Raw genomic sequence first — 26965 nt, forward strand, 5'->3', positions numbered from 1 at the left:
GGTGTTTTTTTTTAACTTATTTCTGAGAGTCTTTGTGGGAACACAGTCAGGCTTCTTTCTGTAATTGACATGTGTTTTATATTTTGCTTTTTGTTCTATCTGTAGAGCCTCCTGTATATTTAAAACAAGGTAGATGGGGGGCGCCTGGGTGGCTCAGTTGGTTAAGCGACTGCCTTCGGCTCAGGTCATGATCCTGGAGTCCCTGGATCGAGTCCCGCATCGGGCTTCCTGCTCGGCAGGGAGTCTGCTTCGTCCTCTGACCCTATCCCCTCTCAGGTGTTCTCTCTCTCTCATTCTCTCTCTCTCTCAAATAAATAAAAATAAAATCTTTAAAAAAATAAAAAATAAAACAAGGTAGATGGGTCTGGCAAAAGTAAGTGTCTATGGCTAGTAGTACTGTGTATTACCCTGGCTTTTTTGAGAATTTAATGATAGGGTCCAACTGCTGCCCAAATTGACCCTTCTAAAATTGGTATCCTTAAAAGGAAAATTGCAACCGGTATAAGTCTATGAATTTCTATAGCTGAGAGGTGAATAATCTCTTGCTCATTTCACCAGTGATCATAGTATATTGTGAGATAGGGAAACTTAATAGTCCCCCAGAATTAATCACATTTGTCTGAGGTAGTGAGAGCATATTGCTTCATTTTTATTTTTTTATTCTGATTCCTCACACAATTATTAAGGGTTGTGTGTACTTTTATCTTAAAATTGCTAGCAATTGCTAACAATGGCTTTATTGTAAATGGATAGTTTAGTTTCATATATCAGTGATTTTTTTAAAAAATTTTTTGCTGAAAAAATCTGACTACCCATTTTTTAATGTAATTTTTCTGCAGTCGCTGATGGGGAATTTTCTGTTCATTATTTTCTGGCCCCTTGTCTTTTTTTGCTTTATTTTCTTTTTCTTCCCAATCCCATAGAGAGGTCATCCTTTTCCTTTTCTCTCCCTCTCTGATCATGAGCACTTTAACTCTTTTCATATACCTATTAAGTGTATCTTATTAAGATTTCATTCTGGGATCCTTTGTAATAGACGTTACAACATATATGCATTTGTCAATTATTGGCTGGGCTCTTTCCCCACCTGATGATTAACTAGAATAGTCCATCTGTACCTTGCTGAAAGTGATAAGCTAGCCAACTATATTTAGCTGAATAAAACCCATTACATCCTTGAGGAAGAATGTGCTTAGTTTAGCCTTATGAGAAAATATTTAATAAATGCTGTCCTCAAAATATTTAGCCTGGCTGAGTGTACTGGCAAGGGGTTCAGTCCTGATAAAGCAGAGGTGACGGCGAGAAGCTGGCCTGCCAGCCCGAGCTCACATTGAACAAAAGCACCTCTTGTCACTAAGGGTTGTCACTGGGGGCGTCTCTTCTTGCCGCATGCTTTTCCATCTTTATCCTGTCTCATGGCTTTTGTAAGCGCCCCCCGCCCGGGGTGGAGTCCTGCGGTGCATCTGTCTGAGGAGGCACCCGAGGTTCACGGAGCAGTTACTGCTGGCTTTGAAGTTGGTCTGTTCTGTACAATCATTCCTTTCCCTCTTACTGCTGGCACGACTTTGGCTAATGTGCTTAACCCTTCTTAGCCTCAGTTTCCTTATCTGTAAAATGGGGACAATTGGGATCTGTCACAAGGCTGCCCAGATGAATGGAGATCAGGCACACGAAGCACTGAGCATGGTTCCCAGCGCTAAGTGTTGAGCATGTGAGGACTGCAGCAGAAGTAGCAGCTTCGTGCAGGCGGGAGTGGTGGTGGTCCTCGCGGTAGGGTAGTAATATTTTCTGTTCCTCTCTTCCTAGCACAATGTCAACAGCTGTGTCCTCTTGAATGTGGCCAGTTGGGAAAAGCTTTGTTGTGGATGTCAGGGGGACTGGGTGCTAGTCGTCAGCCTCAACTTAACTGTGGGACATTAACGAGCTGTGACCCAGGGGACCCCTCTCCCCACACGCAGCCGTACACAGGTGCACGGGGCCGCAGAGCCTCTACCCGTGAGCTCAGTCTTTCGATTTCTAGCTAGGCGTGATATCAGAGCTGATTAGATGTGATAGCCTGACCCTCCGAGTCAGTCCCGTCATCTGCAGGACACATGTTTAAATGCTGGGCTCCTGGGATCTGGTGTAAGATGAGCCCTTGGAGCTCAGGGCATTTCAGCAACAAGTACGAAGTATGCTGGTTAACCATTGGGATTCTCTCTCCCACAGTGATCCGGATTTTCTTTCTGGGACCGGTGGGCTCATCCTCAGCCTGTGCTACTCAGAGTGTGTTCCAAGGACCAACAGCATGGGCCTCCCCTGGGAGCTTGTTGGAAATGGCAGAATCCTGTAGCCCCCCCCAGATCCCAATAGGGTTATTAATATGCACAGTAAAATTTAGAAAGCACTGCCCTTGTGAATATTCTGACACACAGAAGGTGTTTACTAAATCCCTGTCGAGTTGTATTTGACATTGATTTTTGTTCTAGACTTGCAGTTCCTTTGCTTTCTTTGAGTGGAGTGTATTGATGTTTTGGTCACCTTGGGCTGCTATGACGCAATACCGTAGGCTGAGTGGCTTAAACAGCAGACATTTATTCATCCCAGTTCAGGTGGCTGGGCGTCTGGGGTCCGGGAGCCAGCGTGGTTGGGTTCTAGTGAGGACTGTTTCCTGCGTTACACACAGGTGCCCTCTCTTCCTGCGCTCATGTGGCAGAGAGAGAAAGGGGAAGGTTTCTAGAGTCTGAGAAGGACTGAGACGGCCCCACCCACATGACCTCAGTTTAACTTAGTTATGTCTCAAAAATCCTGTCTCCAAATACTGTCATAATGGTATAGTTTAAGCTTCATCTTAGGGATTGGGGGAGAGGGTGCGCGAAGCAGTTGGGTCTGCAGCAACCGATTTCTGCAGCCTACTTTGAAATGCATCACCAAAAGTAAGATGGATTGATGGATCCATAGGTAATGAAACAGGTAAACATTGCTTGTAGAATCTAGGATGAGAATGTTTGGGCATTCACTGTACAATTCCTTCAACTTGTGGGTATGTTTTAAAATGTCAGCGAAACAGCCCTGCCCTCTCTGTACTTATTACAATGGAATCTGGGGGTTCTGTTCTCTGATTTCCATCCAAGCTTTGTGAAGAAGCTGGGCCCGCCCAACTGGGCGAATCTGCCTCTTTGGCAGTTCCTTCCAATCCTGGCACTTGCTCTGGGTCCACCAGCGTCCTGCTGTCGTGCGGGTAGTGAGGGTCCAGCCGAGATCAAGATGTTTCTTCAGGTCTCTCTCATTGCACCAGTAATGTCTTTCCAGTTTCTCTCTCACTTCTCTGCCCTCCTGATCAGTGGATCTTTAATTCTTGAGAGACAGGGGCTTCTCGGGTTACATGGGAAGATTCTGCTTTATTACTCTGAAACATTTTTAATGTGTTATTTTTATATGTTTGACTGTGAAATCTATTATCAGACAGCAATGGGAGAGAGTGAGTGCCTCTGTGGGGGTTCACCTGGAGCCCCTGCCTCCCTCTCCTACGGAGGGGCTCCCCTTGCTTTCTCTCTATGGTGTTAATGATCTGCATGAGAAAAGATTTGATCCTGAGGAACTTGGTGCTGCCTTGCTTATTTGGGGGAAATGCAGAAACGAGTGTTATCAAGGTAACTTCACGTGAGCATGCCAGAAAGTACTATGGCTGCTCACTGGTGGGATCAAGCCTCAAATATCTGTGTTATGCAACACCATTGTCATCATTCCCCTTTAAATTAGGGAGACGTGGCAGGAAATCCTGGCAAACTTGTCACAGGTTTCTTTCCTTACTGGGACTTAACTTGTCGGCTCAGGGGGAGGAAAAACAGATACAAGCCCAACTTCAGGGCACTGTTTATAAGCCTTGCGACCTTGACCAAATGACTTAATTTCTGTAAGGCTCGACTTTCTCGCCTTTTGAGTCAGGATAATAAGGACGGTAAGTCTTTGGACTGCTAGGAATAAAAAATGAAAGCATGTCTTTGTGTGGGGTTGTGGCTTCTAGTGGATGTTCAGCAATATTCATTCAACAAATGGTCAGGCACCCACTGTGGTGTGTCCCGTGATTTTTCTCTTCTTTCCTTCCCTTTTGGGGCTTTTCAGTCATACTTCGTATGAAATCTTTCTAAGCCAACAGACCCAAAGACCCACTTCCCTTAAAAATTGTTAGCTCCCAGGGTCCCAGGGACTCACCTATACATTATTTCCTGGGGTGCGAAAGGAGAGTCTCTTTTTTATTCACTTACCTCCTGCCCAGCATTTTAATTTTTTTTGCTGTATGCTGTAAATTGTAATCTTTAGATCGGACTCCAGTTTGGATGGTAACAATCACAATTAATTAGGCTAGCCTGTCAAAGATTAAGTATAATCTCTCACGTCAGTCATCTTTCAACTCTGAGGTTCTAGCTAAGGCCATCCAAAGCAAAGCTGTAATGTCTGCATATGTTTAATAAGATCTTTGCCTGCTGTTTGTTTCCTATACTGGGCTGTGGTCTAGAAATAAAACTAAATGGGCAGAGATCTCAGATCCCTTTCAGTTGTTTTTAAGCTGTGGAGCAGAAGGGATAAGTGGGAGAAGATAAAGATATTAAAGACTAATTAGTTTAGGGTGTCTGAAAAGATTTGCAAACTTCCTAGCTAAGTCTGTTGACAGGTCTTTTAATTCCCTCTGACTAGTTATCTCTGAAAATCATGTAGTTACAGCTGAAGATTTATTTCCACATGGACTCTACTCCTTTTTTTTTTTTTGCCCATACTTTTTTCTCCTCCCTTCTCAAAAAAAGTCCTTGTTTCCACCAAGTTCAGTATCATTCCAATTTCATTTTTCTTTCACGTTCAGAAAACTGAAGTAAATAACTCAAATAGATTAGTCTTTATACCTTTATATTTTAGGTGTGACTTGTGAAAAGATAATTGTGTTTATATGTTACAATGAAAGGCAAGATGGAAATGTGTGCCCTCTCAAAATGCTTCTGGCGTACCAGCTTAAAAAATGTATTGAGGGGAGCCTGGGTGGCTCAGTCGGTTAAGCATCTGCCTTTGGCTCAGGTCATGATCCCAGCATCCTGGGATACAGCCTGGCATTGGGTTCCCTGCTCGGTGGGGAATCTGCTTCTCCCTCTCCCTCTGTTTCTCCCCACACCCCCCGCCGGCTCATGTTATCTCTCAAATAAATAAATAATGTCTAAAAAATAAAGTATTGAAAATTCTTTCTGTCTCCATTATAATACTTTCTGATCTTAAAATTTGCCATTACAATTAAAACTCTATAATAGTGAAAAAGATTACATAAATAATTGTAAATTCATAACAGTTACCCATTAGTTTGTGCATTCTCCATACTGGGCACCATGCCTACCGTGTTTATCTGTATTATTCACTTAATCCTTATTGCATTCATAATTTATTCCCATTTTACAGATGGAGAAACTGAGGTTCAAGTTAATTAACATGTCCAAGAATACACTCAGTACGTAGCAAAACCAAGATTAAATCCCAGGTCTCTTTGGCTTTAAACGTGTGCTTTTAGTGATTGCACTACTGCTGATTGAACAAGTGTGTTCCAAAGTGAAGGAACCTGTCCTGGTTTTTGGCTTTGTTTTAGTTTTTTTAGCTATACCGTCTTAGCCAGCATTTGTTGGGGTTTTGCCAGGAGAGCTTAAGACGTTTAAATGTCAGGATAATTAACCATTATGGACATAGGTAAGAATCTGCTTATACAGTTTATTTCAGACAGTTACTGGGATTTGTTAGATTTCTGCCTACCAGAATGTACATTTTTCATTTGAAATAATGAGAGGGGTTGTTTCAGACAGAAATAAAAGTTTTGATTCAGCAGCAGCTAATCAACAAACATCTTGATTTAATATTGACCCACGCCTGGCATATACACTTTCTTTTCTGTGTATTTGTATGACATTTTAAAAGGTAAGTGGCAGTTTTTCATGTACTTCCAAGCTACTTCCATCAGTAATGAAATACTTGGCTTGGGCCGTCTCTGGAGTCCCAGAATTTCAGCTTAAACTTTCCATTCGTCCCTGCCAGGCACTGACTCTGAAATATCTTTTTTTATAGAGACCGCCTCCAAAAGGTGCAGCTGTGTGCTGGTTTCATCTTGCACTTTGTAATGGTGTTGGCACGGTTTAATGTGAGGAATCCCACTGTCTCCCACACACCACTGGTGCCCAGGGACTGTTCAGGCCTGTCCGTGTTCGTGGTTTGGGAAGGGTCTGAGTTTGGAGAGAAGGCTCTCTCCTGTTCCATGTGATTGCTTGTCACCAGGGTTAAGGTAGAAAAGTAGAACTCATGGAAAATGCAGCATCTGATGTGTCATCAAAAATTCTTTCTGCAACCAGGGACACCTAATTCATTGGTGTTCCTATCAGTGTTGAAGACTGGTTCCTCTTTTGAAGCAACATATGTCTTGGCTTCACCACTTCTAGACCCTTCTTGTCTTCTTTCTCCCTAAGTAATACTGATTTCTTTTGATGAAAACTGATCCCACTAAGTCAAAAACTGGTGTTGGACTGGGGCACCTGGGTGGCTCAGTCGGTTAAGTGTCCAACTCTTGATTTCAGCCCAGGTCATGATCTCAGGGTCATGGGACCAGGCCTTGGGTGGAGCCTCATGTCGGGCTCTGGGCTTAGTGGGGAGTCTGCTTCTCTCCTTCTCCCTCTCCCTCTGTCCCTCCTCTCTCTCTCTCTAAAATAAATAAATTTTAAAAAAAATAACAAAAATTGGTGTTGGGACTATAGTCAGCAGATCTGTGTATTCGTCCAAGTTCTTAAGAATGGACTTGGCTCTCCGGACATACACACTGGCTACAGCAGGCTTCAAAGCCAAAAAGCATTCCTTGTTCAGGTATAAAAATTTGTCTGGAAGATGAAACCCCAGTAAGAATTTATATATAAACTTCATTAGGAACATGCTGTGTCATTTTGTGTTTTGTTTGATAGCCATCATGTACGATCTGTATATCCTGTATTTTTTTTTACTTCCACTGTTCTAGTTTATTGAAGTATATGATATGAGTGCTTTATCATGAACCTTTCAGAGAGCAACTTGCCAAATGTGGTAGTTGCCTAGCAATCGCAATTTCCTGTTGGAATTTCTTGAAATGGGATGTAATGGAAAAGGAAATATTGGCCTGTATACTTAATAAAATTAGAGGAATAGTTGATTTTAGGATTGTTGAAATAATTAATATTTTTTGCTTTAGAATACTTTTTAGATTTTTGATGTCGGTTGATCCTGTTGCCTGAAGTAGAAAATGTGAACTTTAAAGACTTCTTGGGTGGGGGGCGGCGCCTGGGTGGCTCAGTCGTTAAGCGTCTACCTTCGGCTCAGGTCATGGTCTCAGGGTTCTGGGATTGAGCCCCGCATCGGGCTCCCTGCTCAGCCGGAAGCCTGCTTCTCCCTCTCCCACTCCCCCTGCTTGTATTCTCTCTCTCTGTCAAATGAATAAATAAAATCTTTAAAAAAAAAAAAAAAAGACTTTTTGGGTAGGGCTTCATATTCCCTATGTTTAAATATTTGAAAGGGGAAATGAATTGAATCACAGATTTTGTACTAGAGAATAGGAACTCCCTGAATTGTTATTTAAAAAATAAGGTTTCTCCTTATAAAATTTCTCTTTTAAAAAAACTCCCATGGCAAAACCTTAATCAGCTGTAATGATTCAGACATTTGAGTAATACAGCTTTTATCAGTATTAAAAACTTAGTGGGAAATTCACTAGACCTATTACAGGAAGAGTACCTTTACCCTCTCGATGTACATCTAGCTTTCTTCTTTGTATTCTGGCGTGCTCTGAGAAAAGTTCCAGCATTGCTGTAGGTTCCTGATGGCTATCACAGTGCTTTTCCAACACTCAATGTAACAGTTTATTTTTTTATTTTTTATTTTTTTAGAGAGAACACGGTGGGGGGTGCACAGAGGGGGAGAGAGAGAGAGAGAATATGAATCCCAAGTAGGCTCCACGCCCAGTGCAGAGCCTGAGGTTGGTTTCGATCGCACAGCCCTGAGATCAAGAGTTGGACACTTAACCAGCTGAGCCACCCAGGTGCCCCTTGACGTAACCGTTTTTTGAGTGAAACACATGATATATTGTAGCTCAGGATACTGAAGGTAAACTACCATTTTTTGCCACAAACATTGAAAGGACTAAAGAAAGAAGGTTTTACTTTTTTTCTTTTTTCTTCTTCAAGCCAAAGGGAACAAATAGAGAGATGGAAACCCTTTTCTATGTAGTATTTGCCAACCCAGTCATAAAACAACTGCTGGGTGCATATTTCAATCGCAATTAGGTGAAATCTTTAATTATCAGTTAATTTAACTTTCAAATTTGCCTGCAGAAATGATGGTGTTGATAAGATTCTGGAAAGAGATAAACCTTTATTAAGTAATTCCATTTACAGTTGCCAAATTTAAAGATTTTTTTTAATTTAAAAAAAAAAAAGGCCTGAGTAATTTCTGAGGGCGGGCACAGAGGAACAGGGCATGTTAGTTGGACGAGCGTTGCCATGTGGGATTGTGTATTTACTAGTTAATCTTTAGCTTTTTGTATCTTGGCATGTGCTAAGTAAGACCTGTAAGTTTGAGAAGGCTAAGGAGAAACACTGCAGTGAATTCTAATTAATATTTCTCTACACCGTTTCTCTACCTTTGTTTTCCTCTGTTACATATGCTGATAGGATGATACATATCAGCTTGTTCAGTGTAGAAGGCATTTATAGGGGAGGACATTTTTCTGAGCTGATAATCTTCTGAGGCAAAAGGAAGTAGTTTATTGTTTATCAGAGGAAATGAAATGGTATGCCCTTTCATTTTACACTTTATCCTTTTTTATTTTACAATGCTTTTAATGAAAAAGACTACATGAAACTTGCAAGACATTTTTATTTTCAGTGCTTTTCAGATATACTCACGTTATGACATTTAGAGATTTGGGGGATGTCGTTGCTGGTTTCTTTTTTCAGGGGGTTACCCACCTGACTTTGCTTATCATCATAGCATGTCCTAAAACTTAGTACTAACCCAAAATAGATGATCAGCTCCATTCCTGGATTTTCTGATTCCGGGGATTTGTGGTCGTACCTGGGAATCTGTCTTCCTAGCAAGTTGTCCAGGTGCTCCATAGGCTCGGGCAGGTACGGGGAACCCAGGGGAGATGGAGTTCCCACTCAGCTCTCTGCATCGTGACTGTCTAGAAAGTCAGTGGCATGTCTGTGCTTCCTTTATGAAGTCCATAACGTGTTCCGGTGATGTTGCAGTTGGACAGAGTCACCTGGGAAGCTGTGACAGACTTTTCATGCCCTGAGCTCAGATGTTGATGAACCCGATGTCCAGAAGCTCTGTCCCCAGGGATGGCTTTATGGTGAGGTCTTAGTAGCACAGAGCCCAACTCAGGAATCTTCTGTTTGCTCTTGACAAAATCCATCCTCGCCAGGCTGTGGGACTGTGTGCTCTAATACCATGGCCACTAGCACATACCGCTGTTTCAGTTTAAATCAGTAAAAGACAATTCCTTTCCTCAGCTGCAGTGGCTGCATTTCTCCTGCTCCGGAGCCACATGTGGCTAGTTGGCCAGTCACCGCTTTTCTTGGATAGCACAGCTAATAGAGCATTTCCATCATCACAGAAAGTTCTGGTGGACAGTGCTGCTGTGCGATTTTCTTCATTCACCTAGCTCTTCTCCTTTTATCCTGGGGACCTGAATGGCCAGTTGGGTTAGGTGGCAAGATCACATGTGTCCGTCTCTCCCAGGGCATACTGCAGTCTAAAAGGCTCTTAGACCATGGGGTTTAGGGCTTGTAAAGTGACATAAATCATACTTCATTCTCTGAGGTTGACTTTTATATCGTGAATTTCTTCTTCTGTGATGACTCTTAGTATTAGGAAGGTGGGCTTCGTTAGAAATCTGCCTAACATAATAAATGCCTTGAATCGTACCACTAAAATCTCACTGAAACAAAAGTATAAATATTGAATCTTCCTTAAATTATATAAACTGTCTATTCCTAGATAAGAGTGCACAGTAATAAACCTTAAATGGGAAAAAGTTATGTGTTGGTGGCTAATGAAAAGGTTGCACCTGTAGATATTTTCATATAGACTATCCTTTAAGTGTATTTTGCAGTTTGAGAAAAGTGAGGTGAATATATTTAGCTCCCTCTTCTGGTGTATTATGAGATGAATATTTTTACTTAAAATGGTTTTGTGTATTTTTGGAGTGAGACTACAGTTAGTTATAAATGTACTGCTGAAGGCCATTATTTGTGTGTCATCCAATTAGTCTCTTCTTGTATCACTGCAATTGTTAAAACACGGAGAGAAAGCATGGAAATACCGTTGGTGAAAGCATCACATTTCTTAAGATATTAATTGACCAAACTGCATGTCGGCAAACGAAGCCTTGGGTGGCAGGTACACAGGGGTTTAAAGTGAATGTCACGGGGCCAGTGATCATTTGCAAGTGCCCTGTGTCTAAATATTTTAAAGTTACAGATCATGTTAATGAACAGTTGAGTAAAATCTGTCCCATCCTCCTACCTGGACAGTTTTTCTTTCGTAATGGGTTGAATTTAGGTTTCTTGGATTCCAGGTTCTGGCCCAGAGTGTGGTGATGTGGGGAGGGTGGACCATGCACCCATCCTGGCTTTGCCCTGCAGGGACTCTGCCCTGTCCTCCTCCCCTGAGCCCTGCCCACCCAGCCCCAGGCCCAGGGGCACCCCCCAAGGGAGGTCTGCTCTGGGGAGGATAGACCCTGGGTAAGAGGCCCCGAGAGGCCAGTTGGGCAGGGAATTCCTGGATTCTAGCTAAGTATTCAGAGTGTGTCCCAGGGGAGAAGCAGGCCTGTCCGCTGGGCCCCCAAGCCTTTAGGTGCAGGAAGAGGCACAGCTGGAAGAGGACCAGAGAGGAGCCTTCTGAAGGGCAGGGCCCAGCACGGGGCTTGGTCTTGCTCAGGCCCGAGTTTGCCGGTGTCCGATAGAACTACACTGTTTTATATTTAAATTCCCTTGTTGTCTCATGCATTTGATTACCCCAATTAAACATAATCATAGGATTTTGTTTATTTGCAGCTTTGGCCCTTCCAGATCTCGCCGAGCAGTTTGCCCCTCCTGACATTGCCCCGCCTCTTCTCGTGAAGCTAGTGGAAGCCATTGAAAAGAAAGGTAATCAACCAGTAGAGGGGCTCCGTTACCTTGTTATATTCTTATTTCATGGGTGTTGTCTGTTGGGCATTCATTAAATACATTTCTTGCTACTTGTGCTAGACACATAAGCTCTTTGTTGCCCTGTAGTGGGGAAATAACCTTGGTTTGATTTCTAACTATTAACATGTACTTACTGTATGGAAACTATTAAATTCTCCATAATTTAATAAATATAATTAACTCACTCTGTAGTGGCCAGATGACTTTGCCAAAATTACTGACATGCCAGCTAAGATTAATAGTAGGAGTTCACTTCCAAGAATATTTGGTACACATCTAGAATAGATACGGGATGGAAACTGGAATGTCTTTCTGGCAGCAAGCTCACAGGTTCTCCAGAGAACTGTGTTTTGCATGCTCAGTCTGTTTTGTGTCTTAGGTCTGGAATGTTCAACTCTATACAGAACACAGAGCTCCAGCAACCCAGCAGAATTACGACAGCTTCTTGATTGTGGTGAGTGTCATAGAGCTAGAAAGACAAATGGGGAACATGGTTCGTACCTTTCGGTCTCAGGTAAAGCACCAAAAACCAGAACTTAACCGTGCAGTGTTCTAAGTTTGAAGGAAGCTCAGAAATCACACACAGTTCCCTCTGCCCTATTATGGTAACAGTGCAAACCCGCGCTGACCTTTGATGTTTGTCTCCTGAGTTGGGGTGTGTGTGCATGCGGGTCTGCAGGCATATGGTCTGTCCTCACAGCCAAGAGCCTCTGGGTCCTGCAGGAGTTGCAGAGGAGAGAAACACCCCCTTGGGATTTTTCTGGCTCTGCATATCGACCATCTTTCTCTGACCGTGCAGTTGGCAACATCTGATTCATCTGGATCAGCTTAAAAAATATTTATAAGTCTATGTCATTTAACAAATGTCTCTTCTGACCTTTTCCATTTTCCTTTATTTTTTTCGGTCTTCTTCCTTCCTTTCATGCTTATTTGCTTTTTCATGCCATGTTTATATTAAGTAACATCATGATACTGTTATATTCAGTGGCGTGCTGGTAAACCCAACTCTCAGGGAGGTGGAAGAAGCCTGGTTTGTAGCATTTGCCCATTTCCACGGTGTCAGTATGCCCGCCGTGGTCAGTTTCAGGCTGCCAACGTGTTATCACTAAACTCCCAACTTGGAAAGAATTGAGCGCAGGTGGCCCTTTGGAGCGGGCCACCTGCAGCACACCATTGGTTGGATGACATCAATTCAACTCAGTTTGCCAAATGGAATAAAACTACAAATGTGAATAAATGTACTGGCCATCATTCCAGCAAGTCATCTTCCGTAGCCCCTTGTAGAAATCTCTCAGATTCTTCATTCCCTCTCAGAATTTTTCTTTTAGAAAAATAATTCTCTGCCTCACATTCTTGTAATTGAATTTGGACATCTGAAACCAAAAGAACGAAACCTCATTTGGGAAGAAGCTCTTCTAGACAGGTTACTTGTGCAAAGAATGTAGTAAATGAAAATGTGAAGTTGAGGCAGCTCATGACAATTTCTAGAAAAGATGTTTCTGGGAAGAAAAGATTCTGTATCAGTAAATAGTTTCACCTGAAGGGCGCCTGGGTGGCTCAGTCGGTTAAGCGTCTGCCTTCGGCTCAGGTCATGATCCCGGGGTCCTGGGATCGAGTCCCGCATCGGGCTCTCTGCTCCTTGGGAGTCTGCTTCTCCCTCTGCCTCTCTCTCTCTCTCTCTGTCTGTCTCTCATGAATAAATGAATAAAATCTTAAAAAAAAAAAAAAATAGTTTCAACCTGAAATGCACCACCCAAATGTTTGAAGTTTGAAAAAAAAATTTTTCAAACTTTCATTTTTATTTTGTGCGTGGAAGCCAGCCTCCCACATGTGCAGGGCTTGTGCCCTGGGGGCTGCCTTACCCCCAGAGTAGGTCAGTAGGAGCTGACTGGCAGAAAACTCACGGGGAAACACTTGTCCTTTATTTCTCACAGCCTGACCAGAGTGGTAAGGAAACTGAGTTTTGTCCTTAGCCAGTTGAAATTGAGATACATGTTTTGGTCAGAATATTGGTCAAACTGAACAACAGTCACAGGAAATGTTTAGGCATCAGAGACCGATGAGATGAGAGTTATTTGAGAAAGAGTGGTTAAGCTTTTAAATGTGACTGAATACAAATGATGCACTTTAGCTTTAGAAAAAAAATCTTCACATCACCTCTGAGATGGAATAACTAACCAAAAATAACGTCAGCAATGTATTTTGATAGACAGCTTTTCTTCACCACTTGAGATCAAAACACACACGTAGAAGACTGGTTTCATGTGGATTCTGTGTGATAAAAGTGAATTTTGTGAGAAGAAAAAGAGTAAACATCTAAATTTAGGAGTGGGTCCTCCAGGATTTTTCATAGCTTGAGGATTTCTCAGTCCATAAAAATATTGTAATACCTTGGAGGAGGCTCAGAGATAAGTCACTCTCGCTTAAAAAATAAAAAATAAAAAAGAGAAAAGAATTCATAGCTTTTAACCAACCCTGTGAATTACCAATGTCTGAAAAGGATGGATGTGGAAGACAACATCCCAGTTTTATTAGCACCCTCCTAAGTTAGTTAGTTTCATCTCCATAGTACCCCTGGGATAGCAGTATCCGTCACTGCTGAAGTCAGAGCTGGGACTTGCACCCAAATTAGTCTTACTCCTTTTTCTCCTGCTGTATTGACCTAAAGTGAATTAATCTTTGTTGTTCTCATTTGAATTTTCTCCTGATTTTTTTTGGTTTCTCTTAACCCGAAGCAGGCCTTTTCTTTAAAAGTTCTCATTGCAAGAAAGAGAAATTCTGTAACCTGGTGATAGATTAACTGGACCGACTGTGGTGATCATTTGTAACATAAACAAATCTCACATTCTGTTGTTACAATGATAGATAGGGTAACATGTCAGCAGTTACACCTGACTTTAAAAACTGAGGCTTTAGCAGCATCAGCACACCTGTCCTTTACTCACTAGATGCCAGTAGCGTGGTCCCCGAATTGCAACAATCAAAAATGTCCCCAGACATTGCCACATGTCTTCTGGGAGTGGGGGTTGGGGTAGGAGTGAGGCAATAAAATGGAAAACCCTGACTGAGAACTACTAACTTAGGTAGAGATGAGCTGGGGAGGAGACTCCATCCCTTTGGGAGGAAGGGTGACATGCTGGAGAGCTTACTAGTTTACCTGTCTTGAGAAGACTCAGTGAAAAGTTGGGGTGTAGAGGGTATAAACTCCTCCATCCTAGACCTAAAGATTGTGGAGTTCTTGCCTAGCTAACCTCAGAAGTCATCACATGACAGATGTCCTTAGCTCTTGGAAGAGCTCATTAGGATAGTTTGAATGCAGAAAAGGAGACTTACAGAACAAAAGTCAGGAGCTCCAAGGAGCTTTAGAAGCTACTTTAAAAAAAACAATATACTATGTCATCAGCACTAATGGATTTGACATAAAGGGAGCTTATCCAAAGGCTAATCCCAAGGCTTGAAATAAGATGATTTTGTTCAAAGGCTTAAGGCTCTTGGGAACACACCTCATGTGTTAAGAGAAGGGCCTGGGTGAATTGACATTACTCTGAGGACATGCTATGGCTCAGTCCACAAACATTTCACAAGCACTTCCTGTGTGCTGGGCACTGAGGGAAGCAGGAAGAGCAGGGAAGAGCCACAGTCCGTGCCCTTGAGGTACTCTCAGTCTAGTAGAGAGACACCTAATTACCATACTGTCTGGGAAGTGTCCTGATAGAGATGTGACCCATCAGCACTGCTCTTGCACAGGGAAGGCAGTAGAAACCCTGCCCAAGGGAGGGGCCTGTGGAATATTGAGCATCTTCATGTTTTTTTACCAATCACCAAATGGTTTATCAATTTCTTTATGATGAACAAATTAGGTAATATTAATTCCCGGGGCAAAGAGACCTAGTAAACGAAGCATACCGGGCATGAAGGGTCCGTGGGCGGGGGAGGGGGGCAGCAGCTTGTCAGGCGGTCAGTGGCTGTGGCATGTTGCTCGCGTGGTGCACACACAGGTTTCGTTGACAGGCACACGGGTAGTTGCCTTACTTCTCACGTGGGTCCTTTGTGCCCAGACCGGGCACTGCCTCTCCCAGCCCTGTTGGAGATGTGGCGTGTGCCGTTCGCTCTCTGGGGCACAACCGTGTGCCCCTCCACTGACGGAGTTTAGTAATTCTTCTCCTCCAGCTCACCTGTGCACATTCTCTACCAGATGAACTTTCCCGAGCTTTATTGGTGTTGTGTGATTCTTTCGTAAGGTCTGCCTCGTTAGCGGGGCGGGTTTGGTTTATGACAACGATGTGTCCCAGGAACTCTTGTAACTTCGCGTTGAACCCGCAGTGATTGATCGTATCACACTCGCTCTGTGGCCGTCCAGGACGCCACCTTTTCCTCCTCCGGCTCCCACACCTTGGAGGACACAGGTTCCTCCTCTCCCAGGCCCCCACCCGATCCAGTCAGTCCCCGCCTTATGTCAGTTCTTGATAATGCCTCACCCATCTCTAACACTGCAGTTCGAATTACCAGAAGTGTCCCCTTCACTTCCAGCAGCGCTCTTTTCCAGCTGATTTTTAACACTAAAAAGAATAAAGCTGTTGAAAACTATAGCATTTCATCCATCAGCTCACCTCGTCTCCACTGAGTACACAAGGCTCCAGATAATCTTCAGGTTGGCCTTCATGTCGCGGGTGCGCGTCCTTCAGCAGCGGCCAAATGCCGCTTCTGTATGTAGATGCCCCTGGCCCTTCCTGCCCCAGCAGCCCCTCTTTCTGCCGGACACTGTGACTTTTTCTACCCTGAGTCCTCAGAGCGTGGTTTGGATTAGTATCACCCCGTTATTGAATTGCCTGACCTCTTTTCTGGCTGAAGGATTTACTAGACAGATGTGCTCCTCTTTCTTAGGAGCTAGTTCAGTGCCCACAGGTTAGACTAGTTGTATCCTAATTAGAATACCCTGTCAGAATCAGGGGGAAACATTCTAAAAATGTTAAAAGTATTTTTATGACTATTTTTGAGACCGACTGTTAAAATTCTGTATATCTGACTGTTTGTTCAGCCACTCTCCTGAGCTAAATTTCTATGAATTCTGAGATGCAGTATTCAGCAACACAAAATTTAGGCAATAGCTGGATTTGCATTTCATGTTTTCCTGTTGAGGTTTTAGGAAGCATTTACTAAATGATTAGCCATCCCTAGACCGAGCGTTTCTCAGTCAGAGCAGAACCACCCTCCAGAAGGTATATTCGGGGGGCTACTTTAGTGTGCTAGGGCTGACATAACAAAATTCCACAGACTGGGTGGCTTCAAACACAAACCTATTTTCTCACTGTTCTTGAGACTAGAAGTCCCAGGTCAAGGCCGGTTTGGTTTCCTGTGAGGCCTCTCTCCTTGGCTTACAGATGGCCACCTCCCCACTGAGTCCTCACGAGGCATTCCCTCCGTGCTTGTGCTCCTGGTGTCTCTTTATGTGTCTACATTTCCTCTTCTTAGAAGGATACCAGCCAAGTTGGATCAGGGCCCGACCCTAATGGCCTCATTTTAGCTAAACCACCTCCTTAAGGCCCTCTCTCGAAATACGTTCACCTTCTGAGACAGTAGGAGTTAGGGCTTCAACCTATGACTGTGGGGACGCAATTCAGCTTATAACAGGGGTGTGATTTTTTATTATTGTTGCCCCACCGTCTGGGAACGTGCCCCTGGCATCATGGGCAGAAGCCATCATGGGAAATGCTTAGAACTTAGGGGACAGACTTCCACAAAGAACAAGTGTTCTACCTGCAATGCCAGGGGCAACCCTTTTGAGAAACACTGCTAAGAAATACTCAAGAATTTTATATTTGCCCTCCTGTGGCCTCCCTTCTTGTGGCACATTTAAGGCAAATATTCAGAAAAATGGGCCCAACCGATACATACAATGTCTGAAATACTTTTTAAAATGTTTCTGTCACAGATGCCGCCTCCATGGACTTGGAAATGATCGATGTGCAAGTTTTAGGAGACGCTTTTAAACGCTATCTTGTGGACTTACCGAATCCTGTCATTCCAGTAGCCGTTTACAATGAAATGATTTATTTAGCCCAAGGTTTGTTTTCTGTTCTGAAAACCTCAATGAACGCATATATTGAGATGTGCAGGTGCATGTAAACTCTATTAAATGCTGCATATAAAGAGCGGTGTTTTAGAAAATATTGGTAGGAATCTGCACCCTCCCCGACACCCTCCCTCCCCATTAGCACCAATTCCCTCCCTTACCGGGGCATCCAATAGAAGACCCAGATTCTCATTTGCTTAGGAAGACTGTCCACATGCTGAAATGGCTAATTGTTAACCTTTTATCAGCATTAACAAAGTTCACCATGTCACTGAAGGCCACAGTGTTCCAAGGGCCGTCTTTGGATGCAGGGAACCTGGGACCAGGACCCACTGACTGGGGATGTTCTTACCATTTTCCTTGAGTGGCCATTACAAAATGTGTTGAGGGAAGAGGACTGTCAGGCTTAGTAGCTAATGCTCAGTTAAAGTGCTTTGGGGACAGGAAACTGTGGTTCGTAACCTTCAAAGTTAAAACGTGTGATACTTATCTGATGCTCCTCCAAATTAGCCAATCACACTCAAAGCTGTTTAGTAGAGGGCAGATCTCTGCCAGCACACCCTGATCCTCTTGTGGTTTTTTACACCAAGAGTTTCTTGCATTTCCATTTAACTTGAGATTTCTACTTTCTCACAATGTATTTTCTAACGAGGAGAACAAATGTTCTGTCACTGCTTCTGATGACTTCGTTTAAAAGGACTCGTTCTTCTGTAGCTAGAAGAACAGAAATGTTCTAGGTGTTTAGTCACTGATATCTAGAAACAACTCTTCTTTTTTTTTTTTTTTTTTTTAAACTCTAGAAGTACAGAGCCCTGAAGAATATATCCAGCTGTTGAAGAAGCTCATTAGGGCACCTAACATACCTCATCAGTATTGGCTTACGCTTCAGTATTTGCTAAAACATTTCTTCAAGCTCTCTCAAACCTCCAGCAAGAATCTTCTGAGTGCAAGAGTACTCTCTGAACTTTTCAGCCCTCTGCTTTTCAGATTCCCGGCAGCCAGGTAAGGTGAAAGGAGAGAAGCATGTGTTTTGGGGTGATGTCTGTAGTCCTAAGCTGATGGATCATTCAACTTACTCTGAAGATGCTTGCTCACAGATGCATGTGCACCTTTGTACCAGACACATTGACTTGAACTTGTATAAGTGAACATGAGTTTGTTGTTTTAAAAAAAAGGTTTCTAATAAAACTCTCTTTTTTTGTAGCTCTGAGAATACTGAACACCTCATAAAAGTTATAGAAATTTTAATCTCAACTGAGTGGAATGAACGACAGCCTGCACCAGGTAATGCTTTCTGAACTTTTAAAATTCTCTCCTGGTTTGTTTTTTAGAATGGTGACTTTAGACCTTCTCTGAAGGAACATCAGTTTCTGGTAGAATCGTGATCCATAACATGTTACCTTGGGACTTAAAGAATGGCTGAGTGGTAGTGTATATGGTAAATATTATCTGGATTTCAGTATATGTGGATTTTTCAGTATATGTGGATTTTTCAGTATCTCTGGATTTCAGTATCTGTGGATGATCTTGGTTTTAGATGAGGGTTGTGGGAGCTCTCCCTTCCCCTCAACTTTGATGCTTGCAGTTGTTGCATAAATTATGGAGCTCATTTTAGTTGTTGACATTCTTGTTTTTCTTTCTAATACTTAAAAGTAGGGGATTTATAATTACTATATAATTTGAAGTATTTTGGAATGTGTGTTTTGGAAGCAGGTCTGCTGAGAAATGTCTGTCCAAATAAACATTTTCAAGAATGCAAGCAATATGAAACTAGGGTGTTCACTGCAGCAATTTAGAGCAAGCCAGACACTTCTTTGAAAGCAGGCTGGCATTCAATTAGCCATTTAACAAAGCAGGAAATGTCGACCACGTTAGCAGTGGATTTAATTTAAACTGATGTATTTTTCTTCTACTGTGGAAAGTCTAAACAACCCTACTTTGCCTATACACTTGTTAAAAGTTAGCTAATAGAAGCTGGTCATTGAGAATAAAGATTAGGGTCCAGTCAGTGAAGTTTCAGGACCAGTAGAGATGTTGCTTATAGTCTTAATTTCATCTAGAATTAAAATAAAACAGGATGAATTTACTCTTTATTATCAGTAACTCATGCAGACTACCCGGTTTATCTCTGTATAAACAGGCATGGGGACCCCCTGTGTTCAGCAACGGGGAATTATGTCATGCTTTTGTAGGTGTTACACAGCCAGGTGTGGTGGCGTGCAGCTGGATGGGGCAGACTGAGAGAGGCAGGGCTTAGGCTTAAAACCTACCTGTGTGGGTTGCAGGATGGGATAGGTAACCAACCACTCATGGTGCAGGTATTTGGAAGGGCTCATATGGACAGGCCCAGAATATGGTATCCAAAGGTAAGAGAGGCAGCAGAAACAAGTACATAAAGCAAGAGTGGTATGTTCCAAATGTTCCAAATCACAATAGGCAGGATGTTCAGTGGGGACACTCCGAATTGTAGGAGAATGGCATCAGAGAAGTCTGTCAACAGTGGCCTAGGACTTTAGTCCAGGGGGCGGCCAAAAGGTTTCATCTCATGTAACTGCTCGGTGCATTTGTTAATGGATTTGGGAACTCTGTGTTGGTGTTCAGAGGCTGCCTTTGGGCTCAATAGAAAAGATCCAATGGTAGGTTAAAAGTACCCTGTGACGAGGGGACGGGGTGGGGGGCGCGGCAGGTGTGAAACATCACACTTGAGCCCTTTGTTGACTGCCCCCCACCCTAGACTAAACATGTGGGTGGGGAAGGAAGACTAGTAACAACAAAATAGGCTCCTGGGCCAAAGGGCGGAGCCCTGCCTCCCACTTCCTTGTGGTGTGGAGGTCTGTCTCAGAGACTAGGGACAGCTGAGCCTTGCTTGCAGTAAAGGGCTGAGGGTGGTCCCTGTCTTCCCAGTGCCCACCCTTCTGGAGACAGGGAGACATGGAAGCTTAAAAACCAGACAGGGTTTGATAGATAACCAACGAATTTATCACGGAGTTTTTGAGAATTTCTGCTGCACACCAAGGAGAATCTGTGTTGGAGTTTAATTTGTCTGACTGGTGTAAACTGGTTAAATGTCCTTATCAGTTTCAGCCTAATTCCCTCAAAAAAAAAAAAAATTCACGTTCATCCATTTTCACTGTGCGCACTTAAGACTGCCTGCTAGGTCATAGACCCTGCTGCATTCTTCTTCTGAGAAACTGGTGTGCCAGTTTCAAAGGTGGGTCAGTCCTGTCAGCCATGTTGAATGGTAAACAGCGCATTGACCGTTTCCTAGACCATCCCAAGATTCATGTGGCCTCTTCAAGAAAATTGAATCTAAGTCATCTCTAAATGCTAGTTTGAGCCATTCTTCTTCCCTTTGTGTGGTATCTCTTAGCTGCTCTGAAGAATGTATAGGCCCTTTGGAATAAAATAAATGCTTCAGTGTGTCGGACTTGTGGAAACGTACTACCTACCTCAGGAAGAAGGTCCTCATCCTGAACACCTTTGTATTCAGGAATGGCTTCATGAAATGATTGGCAGGGCACTCTTGGTTAGAGAAATGATTTCTTAGGCCTGGTTGGAATCCGACATTTTCCTAGACTCCTTCATCATTGCCCCAGCATGTGCTATTACCAGGGGGCTCTGGAAGCACAACACCGGTGCGTCTCCGGTGAACAGTCATAAATCATTCATTTGCAATGACTTTATTGTTGTGAGTAGAAATGAGTACTTGAATGACTTGGGGGGGAGACAGGGAAGCAGGGCTATTACGGGATAGATATCTTTCATAGTTTTTACCTGGTAGAGCTTGAAATGATAGGCAAAACTGATGATGTTAGAGGCAATGTGTCAATTCAAATAAGACCATTAGCACACAGTATCTAAGTACTAGGTGGGAGGGCGCTTACTCCAAATATGAAAAGAATTTTAGAGATGGTGATGGGTGACTTTGTAGGGTAATTGAGAAGACAGAAAAGGCTTAGAGAAAAAAAATGGGACTGAAATGGGCTTTGAAAAATTGGTACAGTTTGAAAAGGGGAAGAGGAATTCGAGTTTCAAAGGTTTAGTCAAAATAAATTGCAAAATACAAAAAGAATGGCTTGATACAGTAGACTTTAAGAAATAGTAAATGTTTTAAATGACAGTATCATAAAAAGCATCATTGTAGAGTTGAAAGCATTGCCTAGCTCTTCTCTGCTTTGCCCCCAGAGGTTGAGAGGTCATGTGGTGCTAACCAAACTGTGTGCCAGAACCAGGTCACCTGGAGGAGGTCACCTGCGGGAGGGACTCCAGCCTGGGGCTCAGCGCTGCACCTGCTTCCTGGGTTTGGGGAACCGTCATGAGGAATGGGGCTGCTTTTAAGTCCTCTGAAGTTCCCAGTATGGATCACCTATAGTAAAGAGCCCCAGTGCAATTTTTATAGCTGTGGTATAAAACTCAGAGTCACTCCATCCATCGTGCGCTGGTAAGAACAGTGAGTCTCAAGTAGATCTGGGTTTGAATCAGCTCTTGGCTGCTTATTTGCTGAGTTCATATCAAGTAACTCAACCTTTCCAAACTGTTTTCTAGTCTGCGAAATGGGAATAATGCCTCTCTCCTGGGGTGGTTGTGAGATTTAAATGAGGTGACAAGTACTGAAAGTCATGACCCTAGAGCCTGTCTCTACCATTGCTCAGCTCTGGTTTTTAAGGACCTACTGGAGGGGGGCCCCCTTCAGCTCCAGCTCCTCATTCCCGTCAGGCCCTTCCCCCCGAGCCCACACTGCCAGCCAGCAGAGCCAGGCCTCTAGATGCCTGCACGGGCTTCACTGCTAATCTGCAGACGACACATTCACTGGACAGGTCCTGCTCTGTGGGTGCGTTGCTTGGAGGGAGGAAGGTACCTTACTTAGTATCATGCCCCTTTCCGCGTGTGCAGCTTGGTGAGTGGAGGGGCCTGGATTTCAGTAGCACCTCCCCGTGCCACGTGCCTCTGTGCAGTGCACAAAATGCACAACTGTACACAGCAGCCCCAAACAGTGCCATCTACTTCATTTCACAGGAAGGTCTTCTCCCTGTTTGATGTGCAGTGATCAACCCATTCCATAGGCTTATGCCCTTAAGACCTTGTCCTCTTCAACTTAACTGTTCCGTAGTTCTTCCTGTTACTTTCCTCTTCCTCTGCTTAGTTACATTCCTCAAGGACAAAGCCTTCTTCTCCTGTTGAGCTCCTCCTAGCATAGAGCTAAGCAAAGGATAACAATCATCCGCATGAATTTTTAAAAATTCTTTGACAGACTAACCAACTTTCAAAGAACTTTGGCATACCTGCTCATGTAGTGCATCCAGCAAACCTGTGAAGCAAGCATCTCCCCTATTTGGAGGGAAACTAAGGTTTGAAAGGTTAAACACAGAGTCACTGAGTTCTCAGAACTTGGATAGTCTGCTGTTCCCTTTGTTCCTAAAAGTCTTAAAAGTACCTAAAGCTGAACAGCAGGTTTTCTTGACTCATTATGGGCTATGTTTACCCTACTGATACTTAGGTATAGCTAAAGCAGATTTCTATAGGGCAATTAAGGTACAAACAGGACCATTTAACACAGGGCAGCTCTGAATGAAACCCATTTTAAGTGTATTTACATTATTTCAGATTTCATGGATATATTCAGAAATATTAATCAGCATAATTGAAGTCTAATACTGCACCCTCAAGCCCAGAGTGGAAAATAAATGACTCTTTCTCCCTCCTGCCCTTCTACACCTGTCAGAGTTAATGTTTAACCACTGGCGCATTGCAAAACATTCATCCTGAAGAGCCTGATTCATAAATCTTGTTTTAAATGCTCTGGGCTTGGTTTTCAACCAAGACTAAAGCAAGCACTAAGGTAGAGGGAAATGACTTTCAAAGAGTTTTACTTTTCTCTGATTTATTTTTTATTGGGTTTAAAATGTGGTCTGACATTAGAGGGTTGTTTCAAAGGTGAGAAATGAAACCTTGAAAAAAAGGCATATATTTAGATGGGTCGGAATAAACAGAGAGGCAAGCCATACTAGGTTAAAACGAAAAATCGGAAGTTTTATTCGTGCTCTGAAAAAGAAGTGTATTTCAGGGATGCGTGTATCAGTGGAGTATCGGGCAACTTTTGTTTTCATCTCGCAGACTCCTCTCTCGGGGCAGCATTCGAGAGGGAAGGAGTGCTTCATTCTGCCAAGCAATGGTCACACCTTTTCACGTATTTTGTAGAATGTATCCTATGTAAATCTGGGCTTATTTATAAATTCAAATGGACATCCTCCTTAGTGCAGCGTCAGTAAGAGCACTGGACGTGGGGTAAAGAATTTGCATCTTCCTGAAAGCCCCTTCGGTCCTCATTTGTCTTAAGTTAAAATTATGAAGGGAGGCATTCATTTAACCCTTGAAGATTTTGGTTCACTTATTTTTTTCTGAGCACTGCATTTTTTTTTTTAAAGAAGCTGTGCAGGATGGAAGCTGGTTGGGGAACGCTATCTGATGGTGATTTGCACGTGTGAGATAGTGTTCTGTCTGTACTTTTCAAGCTTACTTTCACGGTATTTTCCTGACTATATCACGCCTGCGGAGAAACAAAATGTGGCTTTTTTTTTTTTTTTTTTTTTGCCTCTGAAATGAGTTTTACAAAACTTTGAGGAAAGGAAAAGTAGTAAGACATATTGTTTTGAGGAATCCAGAAGGTAAAGTTAGTTTTCAAATATATGTGTAAGTTCTCTAATCTGGCTGAGTTTTTTGGGGTCTCGGATACATGCTGAAATTAAAATACAATTTTTTTTTTTTTTAAGAGCTTAGCAGCCAGCCACATGAGCAACACTTCCTAAGTTGATATGACATCTGTACATTTGATTTATGAGTTATTTGCAAATGAATCCTCTGTTTAATTCGTGTGAAGTTTTGGACATGGTGGGAGATGAATGAAACAATGCAGAAAGTTGAACATCTTCTCCCAAGGAGAAGTTACTGATTCTGTTCTACCAGCAGAGGGCTCCCTTTTTAAGCTAATGAAGAGCAGCGGGCGTCTTGCCCATCACTTTTCAAAGCCGAAAACTGAATGAGAAAAGACTCAGCTCACACTTCCAGTAATGTAATAGAACCTCTATGGTAGAGGATTGTACATGTTGTGAGAAACTTGACGCAAAGTTCTCAAATCTAAGACTTGCTCTAAGTTGGGGGTGTACTGCTTTCTTGGACAGTGGACAGTTTTCTTCTGAGATGGAAAATACACTGTTGGGCTAGAAAACATCATCTTGGAAGGTTTTGACATGGAACATCATGTAAAATCAGACAGGTATGCTGAGGAGACTGATGTTTCCAAGCTTTCTAGCTTTAGAAAGACTATTTTTAAAAGTAGGGCAAGATTCTGCAGCTGAGGATACAAGCGTGTTCTTAGAACTAACCATATGTCCCTGTGATCAGCAGGCAGGAGCTGGAATATTCTCTTAAAGACTTTTTTCTTTCCATTGGAAAGAAAGGTTTTTCGTGCTCTCTCAGTTGCACCAAAGGAAAGTTTGTTGAAGTCACTTGTATCGTGAGGTTAGCACACTTCCAGATACTGCAGGTGATCCTCAAGCTGGGGCCTGCCGGCATGCACTTTTATGTCCGCCCCTCGATCGTCCTTTAGCTCTGCATGGGACCATGGAGTCACCTTCCTATGCAGAGTCTGAGGGTAAATACTATAGACAGAACCGTGGTTCTTCACAGATAATTAGAAGGTCTTTTTTAAGTAAATAAGCTAGAAATAGAAAACAGAAAAAGTCAGTTTTGTTATAGGTGTGAAATTTTTCACACGTGGCCTAAAAGAAATTAACTTCAGTTTCACTTGTTAATTTTAACTTTCTCTGGCAGAAGGAAGTGAAGACCCAGGGCCAGTGGGTGGAGAAAAAGGAGTTTAGGACCAAAAATCTGAAGGCTAGGTTGTGGTGCTCGGGCCTTGATCCCATGGCAGACCGCTTCACCCCTCTGCCCTCTGGTTTGGGGTTATGTGTGTGTCGCCTGAGGGATTTCTTGAAGTGCTCTTTAGAATTACTTTCTGGTTTTAGAGCTAGTGATTCTGTGACTTGACCTTGTTACGGTGCTGGGGATATCAGTAAAGCCGTCCATCTTACGCAGATGCCAGTGAAAATTTTCTTAGGTCAAATTTTAGTCTGGTTCATTGCAACTTTCTCAGAGGACAGAAGTCCTCTGGGAGGGCATACCATTCTCCTGGCCCTATCCTTTGCGCCATTTAGCAGTCACGTGAACTTCCTGCAGACACACCTTTTAAGTATTAGGCAACCGGACGGCCAATTAAACTGGGTTGAAGTTGGCTCCATAAAAGTAGCTGCATAGTGGGTTTCTTCTGCCAGTCTTCACGTGGTCGTGGAGGGTAGTATCCATGCAGACTTACAGTAGTCTTCCCTGGGATCCTCTCCTCCCACGAGCAGACCTCTTGCAAACCTGTCCCCTGCCGAGCCCCTCCGCGGGGCTCTCCTGGTACACCTGCGGGGTGAGGTGGACTCGAGCAAGGCTCTGTGTTCTGGGCCGTTCGGAGAGGCTCAGGCCTTTACAAGCAAGGCTTTGATTCTATTTTTGCTGAACTAGCTCAGCCACTTCCTGTGTTGGGCCGTGCATAGTGCCTCGCTTCACTGTGGCCACTTGAGCCCCGCGCGCTGCTGCAGCCAGTTAGACTATTTTAGGTCCCTTCACAATGGCCTTCTCATTTCCTCTGCGAAAATGAGCTAGTCGGGCTGGCAGTGGCCACTTGTTAGCCGATGACAACTTTGACTTTGACTTGGGCTCCCCTCCCCCACCCGAAATCCCTAGCTCAGCAAATATTTGAACCTGCCCAAGTTAATCATGAAGCCGTGATCTTTATCTGCGAGCCGCGCGAGCGCCGGGGCTTTTTCCCTCCCGCGGACAGCACCAGCACCAGCATCCAGTGGCTCTCTCCATGGCGAGCGGGCGGTGAGCGGCGCTGCTGCGGCAGTCCCGGCCCGGCATCCGTGTCGCGCCGCGCGAGCCCGAGGGTCCCGCGCCGCCGCCGCCCCTGCCCCTGCGCTCTGCGGGCGCGAGCACCGCCACGGAGCGGGGGCCGCGGGGGCCGCGGGACTAGCCGGGGGCATTGTTTGCACTGTCGGATCCTGGCCTTGCCGCGGGAAACTGCAAACATGCATAACCTGCAAAGTAAGTTGCCTTTCCCTTGTGCCCCCCTCGCTGCTTCCCTGCTCTGCTTTTTGTACTTCCGTGAAAGGTTCCCTTCTGTAGTTTGTCTTTGCGGGTGTGTGTGTGTGTGAGTGTGCGAGTGAGACTGATTAAGTGCTGTCTGGGGAGGGCAGATAAGAGATTAGCGGAGACACTCCCCCCCCCCTTTCCTTTCCTCGAGGGACACAGTGGGAGGAAAAGATGGGGTTTAGGTTAGAAATGGGGAAGGAGGTAATTACAAAGTGCTTGGCTGGAAGTTGGTGCAGGGCCAGGCCTTGGAGAGAGGTGGAAAATCCCGTCTCCCTCCCCTCCTCCCTGGGTCAGTTTGCCACAGGGGATTCAGCAGCAGGACTGGTTTGCACCAAGTGCTCCCAATGGCATGGGCTGGCCCTCTGGGCTGTTAGCCTGTCCACAGCTGCTGGCAGGACTCCTTTTGGGAGAGGAAACACATTTGTATTAAACAGAATATTTTTTTTCTGAACCTGATCTGAGGACATATCCCACCCCCCAT

General features: G+C 43.7%; 1 protein-coding gene across 2 annotated transcripts in view; it reads left to right on the forward strand.

Moving 5' to 3' along the window:
- The window catches only part of PIK3R1 (phosphoinositide-3-kinase regulatory subunit 1), a 74168-nt gene that overhangs the window by 35472 nt on the left and 11731 nt on the right, over positions 1 to 26965 (forward strand). The window contains exons 2-6 of one of the 2 annotated variants that reach the window (XM_021702168.2): positions 11082 to 11174; positions 11596 to 11670; positions 17149 to 17280; positions 18090 to 18291; positions 18494 to 18573. In XM_021702168.2, coding sequence (XP_021557843.1) covers positions 11082 to 11174; positions 11596 to 11670; positions 17149 to 17280; positions 18090 to 18291; positions 18494 to 18573 — 582 coding nt within the window. Of the gene's footprint in view, positions 1 to 11081; positions 11175 to 11595; positions 11671 to 17148; positions 17281 to 18089; positions 18292 to 18493; positions 18574 to 25927; positions 26437 to 26965 lie in introns of those variants that run through there. The other variant, XM_021702169.2, reaches the window with a different exon arrangement.

Source organism: Neomonachus schauinslandi, chromosome 7, assembly GCF_002201575.2.
Source record: "Neomonachus schauinslandi chromosome 7, ASM220157v2, whole genome shotgun sequence".
NCBI classification, from domain to species: Eukaryota; Metazoa; Chordata; class Mammalia; order Carnivora; family Phocidae; genus Neomonachus; species Neomonachus schauinslandi.